This window comes from Hippocampus guttulatus, chromosome 2 (genome assembly GCF_054856545.1).
Source record: "Hippocampus guttulatus isolate MCC_2025c chromosome 2, RoL_Hgut_1.0, whole genome shotgun sequence".
NCBI lineage: Eukaryota > Metazoa > Chordata > Actinopteri > Syngnathiformes > Syngnathidae > Hippocampus > Hippocampus guttulatus.
In genome coordinates this window covers 28,161,872-28,177,249 of record NC_141262.1, presented here as the reverse complement: position 1 = coordinate 28,177,249, position 15,378 = coordinate 28,161,872, and the positions used below count along the sequence as shown (strand labels likewise).

The 15,378-nt window shown below is 45.4% G+C and overlaps 1 protein-coding gene across 1 annotated transcript; it reads left to right on the top strand.

Annotated features, from left to right (window-relative positions):
* Positions 1–1,197: 1,197 nt before the first annotated feature.
* Positions 1,198–15,317, top strand: mta2 (metastasis associated 1 family, member 2). Its single transcript, XM_086105275.1, has 18 exons — positions 1,198–1,578; positions 5,418–5,485; positions 6,841–6,934; positions 9,095–9,212; positions 9,342–9,405; positions 10,098–10,215; positions 10,280–10,382; positions 10,519–10,618; positions 10,699–10,887; positions 11,048–11,122; positions 11,245–11,303; positions 11,384–11,484; positions 12,291–12,430; positions 12,506–12,734; positions 12,806–12,895; positions 13,619–13,737; positions 13,809–13,951; positions 14,057–15,317. Exons 1-18 carry the CDS (start codon positions 1,551–1,553, stop codon positions 14,208–14,210), a joined length of 1,992 nt encoding a protein of 663 aa, XP_085961401.1. The 5' UTR covers positions 1,198–1,550; the 3' UTR covers positions 14,211–15,317.
* The last annotated feature ends 61 nt before the right edge of the window (positions 15,318–15,378 follow it).

Genomic DNA, 15,378 nt, shown 5'->3' with positions numbered 1-15,378 from the left:
AACCGTCCACACACACATTTACACATATGGAAAATCAGCCTTCAATGAACCGAGTGTTTTTGCAATGTGGGAGGAGTAAAGCCACTCTAGCAGAATGACAACATTAAAAAAATCTCCCACACCGAGATTGAAATGTGCCGCCGAGTGTCTCTAGGGGGCGATGCTCTGGAAGTTTTGGCGTGTTTGTCAACTTTCGGACATTTTTGGTTTTCAACCTTTTAAGCATTTTTCATTTAACTTGCTCGTGGCCATTTTTCCCACATACATACATATGAGGATCGTCATTTTAGGAAAAGGTACAAAATCTTAAATTGGTACTGAGTAATTACTGTCACGATATAAGGAAAAACAATGTGCTTGCTAATGCTCTGCTTTTTTTCTTCCGAAAATTATTAATTGTATGAGATTAAAAATAGTCGAAAAGACTTTTAAAAACTACCCATTTAAGTGTGTGTATTCGAGACTGAACGGACTGACAGTATTTACAGATTTTTTTCAAACGTAGTTATCACGGATCTGAATTGACTAAAGGTTATTGACTAAAGAAATGAGTGAAATTGTGTATTATAGCTTTCTCGTCGGTAGTTCAAGGACGGCAGCAGTCGCTGAGGCTCTTGAAGCTTGATTACCCCTGACGGTGACAGTTATGATGCGCATTCATTCAAGAGCCGCAATCGGCCACAACTCAAACCCAATCACTCCACACTCCTTCCTCACTTGAGCCAACTACTGTATTACGCTATCGTGATTAAATGTCCATCCTTCCCTTTCGTCATTTAAAAAAATCTCGTTCAACATCCAAACCATCTCAATCCAACTCACAACAAAGCAAATAAAGTGCAACAACTATTTGCAAGATACAAAGCATGTTGCAATTGGTAATTACAAGTTCAATGAAAATCCACACACAATATGTGTGTGGGGGGGGGGGGGGCGAGGCCAGGTGGAACACAAATGACCAACATGTTTTGGGTTACATGTTTTCTGTATACATTTTTGTGTTTTTATTTTCTATTTATGTCAAATGTTAAAAAAAAAACAGTTTGTTTTAAAACACGCTTTCTATTTTATTCTTGTTGCCGGAGTACTCTTTCCGAATGTCAAAACTGCCCCTCGGGGTGATTTTTCCGAGGTTTGCCGAACGTTTCCGAAGTTGACGAGGAGTGTGTGCGTGTGTGTGTGTGGAACTGTGCGGAGGTGAAGAAGAAGAAGACCACGACGAAGAAGAAAAAGAAGAGGAGGGTGAATCTACACTCAGCAGAGGATGGGAGGAAGAGTGGAGGAAGAGACGTGTGAATGAGTGAGTGTGTGAGGAGGAGGAGGTGGTGGAGGAGAAGAAGAAGATTGTCGTGAGGGAGCGAATTCAAGACCAATGTTTTGGAGGAGCGTTTCGTGACGGAAACTTTCAACTTTTTTTTTAACCGCCACTCACTCGGCTTGTGCCTCAGAGCCGGCCGGCTTTGTCTCCCGTCGCGGGCGTCTATAAATGGACTAAAAACAGAGCCCCGTGGTCATCCGCTTCACGTTAACCTGGCGCTCATTACAAAAGAATGGCGGCCAACATGTATCGAGTGGGAGGTAAGTTGTCTTATTTTCCTTTTTTAAGACCCCCCCCCCTCGACCCCCTCCCTCATGCGTGGTTGTTCCTTCGGGCTGCACGTTAGCTTAGCCACACGCTAGCTGTCTATGAGGTAGCCGCTAATCCCAGCTCGCTCTTGCTAGGCTAAGGGTGCATAGTGCATACGTCTACTTTTCAGTTCGAGTCAACTACTCAAGTCACGCAGCAGGCGTTAAAACCTCGCTCTTGTGTTACAATATCAATCCGAGGGGCCAGCTTTACGCCTCTAAAGTGCGCGTAAGTGTTGCAAAAGGTCAACTTTCAAATTCGATTCGTTGTCGTCCAATAAAGTTATCGGGAGGCAACCTGCCCATATCCGTCGATTTATAACATGAGTTTTGGCATACCAGCACAACTGTTTGTGCCCCTTTTTCTATTTAGTGGCAACATCGGTGCTGAAGTGGACTCTTTACACATGATGCTAGTTAGCATTAGCTTCGCGTTGAGAATACCCGCTCGGTAAAAACAGATGCTGGTTAGTTTTTGGCACTGAGTTTACCTTTCACATGACTGTCATTTTTCTTGACGAAAAAAAAAGTGAATAGTTGGAGTCCATGAGTAATTGATGCCACCATGTAAAGAGATTTAATCCCAACTCTTCTGTATTCACACAACACTTTAAAACAACCCCTGCTGTATACAAAGTGCTGTACATGGAGCAAAATCCTTCCCCATCAATCAATGCAACAATAAATCGATAAGGAAGACCGTAAAAAGCACAAAAACTAAAATCAAGTCTCATGCCGAGTCAAACACCAAAGAATAAAACTGACTTCTAAAACAAGTTTTAAAGATGGGCAGTGAAGGGGCTTGCCTCAGGTTTAGCGGGGAGAGAGTCCAGCAACGGAAAAGGCTCAATCCCTTATGAGCCTCCGGTCGGTGCCTCAGCCCTCTTCCGATTGGCAAACTGTGGGAAATTCCCTCAAAAGCTGGAGATGGATCCTTCGTCAAAGGAGGCACGGAGGGCAGTAATGCCTTGGCAAAGCACAACTTTTGTCAAAATGAAACTCCTCAACAGCATCAACATAGTTCATTTGAACCAAGGTGACATCGCAAATGCTAAACTATGCAGCATTGTGGACTAGTGGTTATCCTATCCACCCCACAGTTAGTCACAATTAGTCACCCGTAGCTTTTTTTTTAGGGTGGGGCATAAATAATCTTTAGAGAGGTGGCTAAATAGTGTCCTCAAAAAAAAAATTGCCCAGCCGTAATAAGAAGATAAGATAAGATAAAAAAAACTTTATTTGTCTCACAATGGAGAAATTCCGATAATGGAATCCGTACACGACTATTTTGGATTAATTCGCTTCTAAACTGCTGAGGGAAAATGCAATAAATGACCTTGATGTTAATTGGATCAATGTTTTATACTGCAAAAAGTGCCCTTCAAAAAACAAAGTAAGGAAATGAGGAATATATTTCTCGAAAAACTATCTGCTAATAGAGCAGACAAGACTCCTAAAAATGAGTAAAATTAGGTAAAACTAGTGTATGAAATTACACCTTTAAAATTATGACGTCTTATTTTAAGGTATTTTACATGACGAGTAAATAAAATCACAATAACAACTTATCGTACCTCTAGGCATGGGGCGATATAGATTCTGACACTTGAGTAACCATGAGCAAAATATCACGCTATTAAAATTACAGCTCCGAAATGTCCTTTTTAGAAATATTTGGGAAAATAAAAATTATTTTGTTCTCCATTGAACACAATCTATTTGAGTTTTCAACAACACAGAGTAGGAAATGTGTACCGTGCTAAGTTTAAATGATTGTTGTTGATTGATGTTTAATTCGTCCAACCACGTCCCTTCACTGGTGAGCTATTTTTAGAACTGATGCGTGGACAACTCATGTTGTCCTTGGGCCTGACTAGTACCCACCCCCCCCCCATCCATCCATCCATCCATCCATCTTCTACCGCTTATCCGGGGCCGGGTCGCGGGGGCAACAGCTTTAGCAGGGAAGCCCAGACTTCCCTCTCCCTAGCTACTTCTTCCAGCTCTCCCCGGGGGATCCCGAGGCGTTCCCAGGCCAGCTGGGTGACATAGTCTCTCCAGCGTGTCCTGGGTCGTCCTCGGGGTCTCCTCCCAGTGGGACATGCCCGGAACACCTCACCAGGGAGGCGTTCAGGGGGCATCCGAATCAGATGCCCAAGCCACCTCATCTGGCTCCTCTCGATGTGGAGGAGAAGCGGCTCGACTGAGCCCCTCCCGGATGACCGAGCTTCTCACCTTATCTCTAAGGGAGAGCCCGGACACCCTGCGGAGAAAACTCATTTCAGCCGCTTGTATCCGGGATCTCGTTCTTTCGGTCACGACCCATAGCTCGTGACCATAGATGAGGGTTGGAACGTAGATCGACCGGTAAATTGAGAGCTTCGCCCTTTGGCTCAGCTCCTTCTTCACCACGACAGACCGATACAACGTCTGCATCACAGCAGACGCTGCACCGATCCGCCTGTCGATCTCTCGCTCCCTCCTGCCCTCACTCGTGAACAAGACCCCAAGATACTTAAACTCCTCCACTTGGGGCAAGATCTCCCCCCGACCCGGAGGGGGCACTCCACCCTTTTCCGACTGAGGACCATGGTTTCTTATTTATTCATTTATTTATTTATTGTTTTCGGCAATGCACATTTATCAACAGAGCAAAGTGGGATCCATGTTTGCAGTGTCTCTTTTGTCTTGCTCGCTCCCTCCTCCTCAGCACAGAACTGCTCACCCCTCCCTTCTCCGTTAATAAAAACGGCAACAAAAAAAAGTCACTGGCCCCAATTAACTTCAAAGAGGCTGTTTACTCAACTTTGCAAGTTGCCAATTGTATCAGGGCTTATTGAAGCATTGACTTTATAAAACCACAAGAAACCGTCAAACTGGTGCTTGGGCCCATGACTAAGTACATCTAAGATTATAAAAGAAAAATGCTTGAAGCAAGTCAAATGCTCGTCAACAAAAACTGCTAAGAAGAAATATCTTGGCGGGGTAAGAACAAGCATCTTTCTGTCCTGATTCGAGATGTTTTCATCTTGATGAGTTTTTAGATTATTAGGACCAGGCTGAGATGGATTCTTTGAGGCCGATCCCACTTCCAATAGATGGCAGAATAAAATTCTGATAACCGATCAATCGCCTGATTAATTAAGAAAATATGTCATGCCTAAAAGATTTTCTTTTTCACTCCCATTACGCAAACAACAATAAAGGTAAAGTACATTTGACTGAGAATAATTTGTCCTTTAGCCATATTTAAATTTTCCACAAAGGAAAAAGTAGCAAAAAATGGCGCTTTTTTCTTTTTTAATTGGGGGGGTGGTGTTTGACTGTCATCATCGATGAACCTTACAGTCACAAGCCCGTATGTATGTATTTATTTATTTATGGGAGTCATTGCTTGTCATTGAGGCGCAATATATGAGGAACTTATCTCTGCTTAGCGTTTGTGTAAGTGTCTATTTGGTATTCCAGTTTGCCTTTTGTAGGTATGACAACCACGTGCAAATTAGCGTGTGTGCCTTCTGGGTTTCTCAGAATGGTGGGGGTGGGGGCATAATTTTCCCGCCGCTTCAGACGTCTCAGCACAACACCAATCTCAATAAAACTGCCCTTGGCATTATGCAAACACAACGTGACCGTGTTGGAAAGCGTCCCACGTCCCCACCTGGTTTGTGGCGCTGTAGAATTTTGTTGCCGTTCGCGCGGAGGCTTGCCAGCTCGCCATGGCAACGTTGGCGATGTGATTCTGCCAACACCCGCCGATTTCACCTCTCGGTGGCTTTTTCTCCTTCCAGATTACGTGTACTTCGAGAACTCCTCCAGCAACCCGTACCTGATCCGCAGGATAGAAGAGCTCAACAAGGTGCGGCGTTCTCACCCCCCATCCCGGTTTGACCTCACGGCGACGCGGCCCGCTTTCGTGTGTGCCGTAGTGACCCGGCACTGGCACAGGAGCTTCCTTATGTAACACCCCGGCGGCAGCAGATTTTTAGTCAGTCAAAGATGAAGGCGCATCCTTTATGTAACATTCTTACACTGGAGTGCCAATGGAGGCTTTTTGCGTGGCTAGAGTGCAATATTGGCGGCAGACTCACGCAAACCAAGGCACGCGTTTTACACACCACCAAACAAAACTCACAAAATGTATAAACAGTGAAATAATAGCCTCAATTCACTCCCAAATGGACGAGGTGTCAAATGTGGGGCTGTTTTGCGATTCTGTTGTATGAATGGCACCATCTGGAGGCGCCGGTTAATTCTTCTTTTTGCCATCTAGTGGAAGAACATTGAAGACTTGCATGTCGGCATAAATAGATGAACAAAGACGCGTGGTTTGTTTCAGACTTATGTAATTTTTGCCAACAACACAGTTTATATGTTGCATTTTTTTAACAATTGAAAATAAGGACTCGGAGAAAAACGTTTGAATGTTATTTGAAAATATACGTAATAGTTCGTCTTTAATCAGAAGTCAACGCAGCTTTGAAAAAGTCGAATAAACTGGTCAATATTCAGATTCAATAAATGCCTTTTTAATCATAATGTGTTGAATAGGGCTGGCTGTCATGGCTGAAAAAGATTTCGCGATATTACCGGTATAAGTCTATGTCATAGATATTTCATATGAGTTAATAATTATTGCTTTTCTTTAACCTGTTAAAAAATAGCAGTTTGTGTGTCCATTGTAATGTGCAAAGTTGCTACTTTAAATTCTTTTGCGTTTGATGCCAATCCAAAGCAGTCTTGTTGATTCTTACGTTAACCTGCATTCAAAGTTCGTAAAGGATTTACATTGTGTTTTTATTTGAACTTTTATTTATCCCGTTAAGGCAATTGAGGACAGATTCTCATTAGACCTTGCCAAAGACCGCTGATTAAAACAAAGTAAAATAAAAGCAAACAGCATTGTGATATGATTATAATTTGTCATATAGTTCATGTGTACACGGTACCTTACATTATATCTAATTTTGAATAAATTCTCTTATCGACATGGATCGCTTTAATATTCTCCCTTGACCTCAATTACTACTTTCCGATTGGCCACGGCTTTTGAGACAACAAAACATAAATATACGTATATTATTGAAATGAGTTTAGAGGTGGCTTTCTGAAAAAAATCTTCCCATGTGTTTGAGTCCACAAAAAAAAAAAATTGTGATGTTAGAGAGACAATTTTTTTGTTTGTTTGTATGTGTATGTGTGTGTTTTGTGCAGACAGCCAATGGCAACGTGGAGGCCAAGGTGGTGTGTCTCTTCAGGAGACGAGACATCTCGGGGAACCTCAATACTCTCGCCGACAGCAACGCAAGTAAGTGACACCCGTCACTACTAAGACCAGCGCTTTGCTACTAAGACCGAATATAGATTTATAACCGCCCATATTAAAAGTTAAAACTCTAATTATACCCCAAACTGTGATGCCGGAACACTTGACAGCGGAGTGTGTGTGCAACCAGTAAAAGAAACAATTACTGCTTTCCTACCACCATTTTGATTACACTTTTGACTGTGATACATCAATGCATACCTGTCAACCTCAGCTAATAGCTGCCCTTATAAATGATTACGATTCCCTTGACAAAACAACAAAAACCCGTACAACGGCTTACCGCGCATGCACACATCATGCTTTTTCAATCCGACCGTACAAGCGATGAAAAAATATATATACGATTGAGGATTACTTATGCTGGTTTGCCGTGACAATAGTAGCGATCGACGGGGACGTTGTCGTTGGCTACCAGCAGGTGAGACGATCTGGATTTGAGCCAAAATGGTCTTTGTGAGATCGGTTCACAATTGTTCCCCCCCCCCCCCCCCATATAAAAGTTGTAATACGCTGTACATGATTTGAAATGATAAAAAAACGTATAAAATAGGGGGAAAACGTACAAGTTGACAGGTATGTCAATGTCTCTCCAAGGCTCTTCATGTCCCCAAAAATCCCGCCATGTCTCGTCATGTCCCCCAAAGTCCAGACAAGCCTCTTCAACTGTCACATCCCAGCAAGTCCCGAAAAGTCTCGTCATTTCCCGAGCCTCTCATGTACTCAAAGCAGCAATGTGGCAGGATTTCCAATAAAATGTCAGTCTGTGAAAGTGCAGAATCTGGTTGGAAGGTCCACTTCAACCTGTCTACCGCACACCAATAATTCTGATGATGGCACCTGGAGAAATTGAACTTGTGTGTTGGAAGAAGTGGCCTTTTTGGGAAGGTTTTATGTAACATTGCTGATAAATCTGGTCCACAAACGTCTTCAAAATAGAGTACAACAATGTAAAGCTCTCATTTCTCAGCATAAGTCCTCGAGCCTTTGGCTTGACCTGCTTCTTGGAGAAGCGCTTCTTTTGTCTTGCCAGGCTGGGCGCCGCTTATGACACGCAGCCCACCGGAGTCCGATCCCATTCATTTATGAGCTAACACTCCGAGCCCCCCCCCCCCTCCCCCCCCCCACGGCCCCCTCTCCTGGATGCGCTGCCTCAGACAAAGACATGCCCACCTCCTCCAAAATAGAGGCGCTGCAGTTCGCTTGCCATACTGTCCATCGGTCACATGAGGACACTGTCGACACGATCGGTCTGAAAATTCCAAATTTGGATACTCGTTGGCTTCCGATGTGCCAGTCAGGCATATATAATCTTATATATATATATAAGATATAATCTTACTACGCTTGCCGATGTGCACTCAACACACGCGCACCCACAGTCATATTGCAGAACAAAAGGCCCTTCGTGTGTCCCTCAGCACTGTGGCGCCTAACGTGTTCATCCTGCATAGCGTGTTTTCTTTTCGTTTAAAAAAAGTGTTTTTGTTTTCCTCAAGATGGACGTGTGTGGCTCTGCGTGTGCGTGTTGGTAGTCGGGATACATGTCTGGGGGGGGGGGGCAGTGGGGGGATGGGCGCTTCAGGTTTGGCACACAGGGTTTCCGACATTGTCTGGCAGGGACTCGCCGGACAGGGGTGGCGGGGGGGTTTGGGGGGGGGTGAGAGGTTAACAGAAAAGGGGTGTAGCCTAAGGTTGCGTCCCTCCCCCAATGTGTGCGCGCGGTCTCGCCGGCTCACTTGCCCCACACTGACAGGGTTTCCTGTGGCAGAGCGCAGGGGCAGAGTCCTTCCAGAGATGGAGCGATAATGGTGCCGCCCCATCCGGCTTGCGACAAATTGCTCGGCCGCCTGAAAATTGAAATGCGCAATCATGTCGCCAAATGAACGTCCCTCGCAGGTGCTTTGTAGACGTCGCTCGTAGCGGAAGTGGCAAACGTTGTCGCGCTCTGTACTTGAGCCCAAGTACAGATACTTGGGTCAAAAAGATGCAGACAGGTAGCGAGAATGACTGACTCGGCGCCTGCAGTAAAAATAATAAAAAGGTACAGACACGGTGTCCGCAACCAGAAATGTATTTTGACAGTCACCGTTGCCGGAATTCATTTCACAATTTGTTTTGCCGTACTCTCGCGGCTCACAGGGGAATTCGAGGAGGAGTCCAAGCAGCCGGCGCTGGCCGAGCAACAGAAGCACCAACTCAAACACCGAGAACTCTTCCTCTCGCGGCAGTTTGAATCGCTGCCCGCCACTCACATCAGGTAGCGCACGCTCCTGCCTTTTCGGTGTATTCATGTTTCCAGTGAACCGCGATTGACCCGCCGCCGAGCAGCAGAAGTTGTACAATGGTTTCCATGTGTTCAGTCATGCTACTCGCCGTCTCTCTCTAGGGGGAAATGTAATGTCACCCTCCTCAATGAAACAGATGTCTTGGCGGGATACTTGGAGAAAGAGGTAAGAAGTTGGGACTTCTTCAGCAGCATTTCACACCTCAAATTTCTTTTCTTTCTTTTTTGAAACAGAGAAAACCTCTGTGTCCTGCTATTGAAGTAACTGACCAAATTGTACCATGAGTTTAGGAAAATTGATAGCATAGCATTGTTTTCATCAGGAATGAACAATTTTGAAATAAAATCTCAAAGTGCAGTATCCCCCCCCCCCCTCAATATTATGAATTAAAATGTATTTTTTTAACAAATACAAGCGATATAACCTAGATTTACTATATGTAAATGTTTTGGTCTCAGAGTAGGCTTGCACCAACATTTAAAGGGAACTGAACCATGAATTAATGACTCGCAGTCTTTAAAGCGTTCACAACGTCAACTTGATAAAATTTGCCCAAACAAGTGTCGTGTAAACATAAATCAGATGACGTCGACATGTGGACTGCACGTCTTCAGCAACGACCCTATTTCGACACCAAACGAATAAATAAATACACAAAATGTGCAAATATTAAAAAAAAAACTGCCAATTGACCCAAATGAATTGTTTTTTCTTTCCAGAATTTCAGCCTTTGTAATTTAAAAATTGCATTCGACTACATTGCATTGTTGATTTGTTTTTGATTATTGCTCAGCTTTCGTTATCGCGCATCCTGGAAATATGAAATTGACCACGTCATTTAATCTCGCTCTTCCCAGGACTGTTTCTTCTATTCATTGGTGTTCGACCCGGTCCAAAAGACCCTGTTGGCTGACCAGGGAGAGATCCGGGTGGGCTCCAAGTACCAGGCAGATGTCCCTGACAAGCTCGCAGAGGGTGAGGAGCCAAATGGCTCGAGTCTCTCCTGTCCTCAACTGACAGCGGTGCCTCTTTACGTCAGGAGAATTGGACAGCCGGATCCAGGAGAAGCTGGAGACCAAGGTGTGGGACCCCGACAACCAGCTCAAGGACCCCCAGATTGACCAGTTCCTGGTGGTAGCAAGGTAACAACTTGCGCCACCCTGTCCACTAGTCGCCATCCAAAAAATCTCAAGGACCTTTTCTTGCAAAGGTCATGTCATCATGAAATAATTTACTCCCTGGCACGAATAGTCATGGAAGCCCGGTTACTTTTCACAGAGCTGTCGGGACATTCGCTCGGGCCCTGGACTGCAGCAGCTCCATCCGCCAACCCAGCCTGCACATGAGCGCGGCGGCGGCCTCGCGAGACATCACACTGGTCAGACGTGCGCGGCCGTTCCTAAAATAACCCAACCGGACACTTCTCCTCACTCTTGCGTATCTATCGTCTGTGTGCAGTTCCATGCCATGGACACGCTGCAAAAGAACAATTACGACCTGGCCAAGGCCATGTCCACCCTGGTGCCCCAGGGCGGTCCCGTGCTCTGTCGCGATGAGATGGAGGAGTGGAGCGCCTCCGAGGCCATGTTGTTTGAGGAAGCGCTGGAGAAATACGGCAAAGACTTCAATGACATCCGTCAGGACTTTGTAAGCGGATGGGGCAAAGGCGGGGGAATTGAGCCCAAACTAGAGCGGAACGATTTTGGAAAAAAAATTTTGAATATGCCATGATTATTTAATTTGGGGGTTTTTATTTCTTGATATTTTTTGCCCAGTTATTTATTTTATTTCTCTTGCCATGTGCAAGCTTCCTTGGAAGTCTTTAGCCAGCGTGGTTCAGTTCTACTACATGTGGAAGACTACGGACCGCTACATCCAGCAGGTCAGCATCCCCCCACAATGTTGCGCTCGCGTCATAGCCACACGGTGGCCACAAGTCTTGATTTCTGTATTTATTTTGTCCTGCATGTCACATCCGGCCGGGGCTGATTCCTCTCCTCTCAGAAACGACTCAAGGCAGCAGAGGCGGACAGCAAACTGAAGCAGGTCTACATCCCCACCTAGTGAGTATTACAAGACCCTACACCTTCACTGGAGAACTCCTCCATGTGCTGTAACTTGAGTGGCGCCCTCCTCCGCCCAGCACCAAACCCAACCCCAATCAGATCATGGTTCCTGGCAGCAAGCCCGGCATGAACGGGGCGGCGGGCTACCAGAAAGGACTCAACTGCGAGAGTTGTCACAGTAAGTAGCTATGTAAGCCCACAGCTTCAACCCCTGCTTCTTTCATACGTACTGCATGTTTTTTTCCACTTTCACTTGCTAATTGACAAACGAGTTTTACCAGTTTGAACATTTACCTTCTTTAGTTGTACCTTACAATGTTTAATTCTTTGAAACGAGTTGTATGCGGCCGAGTGGTTAGCGCGTCGACCTCACAGTGCAGAGGTACCGGGTTCGATTCCAGCTCCGGCCTCCCTGTGTGGAGTTTGTTCCCCCCCGTGTCTGTGTGGGTTTTCTCCAGGTACTCCACATACCAAAAACATGCATTGCAAGCTGATTGAACACTCAAATTTGTCCCTCGGTGTGAGTGTGAGCGCAGATGGTTGTGCGTCTCTGTGTGCCCTGCCATTGGCTGGCCACCTTTATGAGGATAAAGTGGATGGATGGATGGAAATCTGTTGTAATATGAGAATAGCTTTCTTTTCTGAGAAAAGACAGAATAATACAAAGTTTATTGGGGAGCGAGAGTCGTATTTTAACAAGTAAATATGAAAAGGACAACTTGAATCATGCACATGAAACGAATTATAAAGTTCTGTGGCCAATTTTCCATTTCATTTTTGAGCCTAGAATTTAATGTGAAAAACGAGTCTTTTTTTTGGGGTGCTAGATTAAAAACCAGCCATACAAAATAATTAGCCTTTTTCTCTCCCCTTTGAATATTTTTTGCAAATTTCTAACGAAAAGAACAAATGGTCACATGGTCAAGGTGGCCTTGACGTCTTTGTTTTTGAGTTTGACTTATCGACTATGTGGTCTCAACCCAGCGGCCCAGTCGCCTCAGTGGTACGCCTGGGGGCCCCCCAACATGCAATGCCGACTGTGCGCCTCCTGCTGGATCTACTGGAAAAAATATGGGGGCTTGAAGACCCCGACGCAGCTGGAGGGCGCTGCGAGAACCGGCTCTGTACGTTTCCTTCCTCGCGGTTCCTTCCGCCGTCAGTCCGCCTATCACCGATTTCATTGTCCTCCTTGATTTCAGGAATCGGGCCCGCGCAGTCACATGACCCGCCAGGAGGTCCAGGGCCTGTCGCCGTTCACCCGCAACGAGGGCCGCGCCAAGTTGCTCGCCAAGAACCGCCAGACCTTCATCCTGCAGACCACCAAGCTGACCCGCGTGGCCCGGCGGGTCTGCCAGGACATCCTGCAGCCTCGGCGGGCGGCGCGCCGGCCCTACGCCTCCATCAACGCCAACGCCGTCAAAGCCGAGTGTATGTACATTCCCTCTGCCTCTCGGTAAAGCTTGGGATGTCCGGCCCACATTTGACTCCGCTCTTCTCAGGTATGATCCGGTTGCCCAGAGCGACAAAAACTCCTCTGAAGAGCAAGCTGGTCCCCCGACCGTCACTGGCCAACATCGTGAAGGACTTGGGTAAGAGGTCCTAATATACTGACGAGCAGGCTAGAAACTTGGGGAGGATGAAATGAAGCAATCCTGAAGTGGTGCAGGTCCTACTTTTTTTTTTTTTTTTAAGTTTCAAATCTGATCGGCTGGGGTAGACTAAAAATCAGTGTGCACTGTTCTTCACCGGTGCATTCTGCTGGTAGAGCGGCCACTTTTATCAACTGAAACAAACACGTGTAACAATCGATCGATCACCTGATCAAATTCGCGTAACACACAAGTTCCCCCGGGCAGGGACAATTGCATCGAACGTGAACACTTTATGCACACTGTAGCATAAAGTGCGGATCATTTTTGACTTAGGCTCGTATTTTAAAATTCATGTCAAAACTGCTTTTTACACATTCCTTTCAATTTATTTATTTCATTAGGAATTAAGCTCTTTTACACACTTTTAAAGTCACTTTCACTCTACAGTCTTTTGAAAATCTCATCAAGCTGTTTTTTATTTCTTTGCATTTAATTGTCTTTAAGTCGTTTGTTGGTAAATGCTTGTAGGTTTTGTCCTTTTGTGTGAAGCACATTGAGTTGCCTTGTGTGCTGTATGAAATGTGTTGAGATAAAGTTGTTCTGACTTGTCTGACCGAGCTGGTTGTAAAATAAAATCTGTGGGGTATTTTATTATTATTATTTTTTTGTTTTTGTTTTTTTACCCCATCCTCCCCCCCAACCCCTCCATGTTCTCGACAGCCATCTCTGCTCCTCTGAAGCTGAAGGCATCCAGGGGACCCCCGACGCCCATCAACAGGAACCAGGCCATCCAGCCTCGGGTGGGCCAAGGCCTCCTAGGAAAGAGGGGCTTTGACAGCGTGAGTGTCCTGGCACGGTCACTTTCCGACGCCGGCCAAATTCCACTGAAATGCTGCTTTGCTTTGGACAGGCCACGGGAATGCCCTACTCCGCCAACGGGAGGTCGTACACTTCGGGCATGAGGACCACCTCCCAGTCTGTCATTAAGCGTCAGAAGGTCAGCCAAGGAGAAGCCCCCAACCCTGTTGTGTTCGTAGCCACAAAAGACACCAGGTATTTTGGATCCGCAACGTATTCACAGCGCTTCACCGCATTTTCCCACGTATCGGCCTAATGTGCCGTGAATGCTCGACAAATGTTTTTTTTTCCCCATGCAAGGGCTCTAAGGAAACATCTGACTCAATCCGAGATGCGCCGGGCAGCTCGGAAACCTCACCTTCCAGTCCGGATCAAGCTGCCGCCACCCCCTCGCCCTCTGGCCATGCCCCTGCTCCCTTCCAGCACCAGCGAGCCCATCGTCCTTGAGGACTGAATGGTGGTGGCGAAAGGGGAGGGGGGTCTTTTAACAGGATAGGGGTTGATGACCATACCGTTTTGTCTTTTATTTCTCCATTTCTCTTTAGTTCGAGCAGTTCCCCCACCAAGAATTTTTTTCCAACATTCATACAACAGCTCAGGCTTTGTAGGATTTTATTCCAGGTCCTGAATTGTTTTTTTTACCGCTGCCAGTTTTTAAATGTGTAATTTAAGTCTGAGATATTTTCTGTCCTCCCCCCGGAAACATTTTAGGACACCAAAGCACAACGCGTGTAAATGTGTGCGTCGTCGCTGGATGTACCCAAAACGAAGGGGTGAAGCTTTAAAGTTTTACTCAAGTCCTACACCTTGACCATTTTTTATTAGCATCACAAATGCAGGTGAGCACAAAAGCAACTTGCATGCTATGAGAAATGATTCCCCAAATCTTCTAGAGGTGTGCAAATGTTTCACCCGAAAGCCAAATATCCCAAGAAATCCTTACTGTAGAATTACACAGGCTTGTTTTGTGCTTGCTTGTACAGTTAGAGCTGCCACTATCTTGTTCAACACCCTCAGCCCTCCTTCACATTGCTATTTTAAACCCCCCACCCCAATACCTTTTTAACAAAAACAATTGGATAATCAGAATTCCCGAGTTCCACAGCTCTTCGGGCTTGTAAGGAAATTTGTTTTCCAAGCGGCTTTCGATCCATTGCAGGCTTTATCTTTCTTAAAAAATTAAAAAAAAAACATTGAAAATATAACAAAAAACAAAAGAAGAAATAGGAGTGTTTGTAGCAAATACTAGTCTGTGTGATGACGGAAAGTGGATTACTGCATTAATGAAAATGGTTTATTTTTTTCCACAAACTGAAGCGCATCTCTGAAGCTCTGTTATTATAGCAAATGGGGGTGGGATGTAATATGGCTCTCCTGAATTGGGTGGGGGGGTGAACATTCAAAAAATTGGGGGGGCCGGCAACTGACTTTTTGTATGGGGAGCAAGAGAAATATGCGACAGTTTTTTTTCCTAATTATTTTTGTTTTTACTCCAGCATCTCTGTATCCTGTCATGTCTCTTGATAAGAAAAGAAATTAAAAAAAAATTCTTTGTGGTCAAGCAGTTTTTGGTCTGTTCTTGATTTGCCATGACATGGTGAAGACCCTAAAAACTGTAGTGG

Coding starts and splice junctions, on each gene's coding strand:
- mta2 (XM_086105275.1), top strand. CDS start 1,551: ATGGCGGCCAACATGTATCGAGTGGGAG. Junction 10,888..11,047: donor ATGACATCCGTCAGGACTTT/GTAAGCGGATGG, acceptor GCCATGTGCAAG/CTTCCTTGGAAGTCTTTAGC. Junction 13,952..14,056: donor GTAGCCACAAAAGACACCAG/GTATTTTGGATC, acceptor TCCCCATGCAAG/GGCTCTAAGGAAACATCTGA.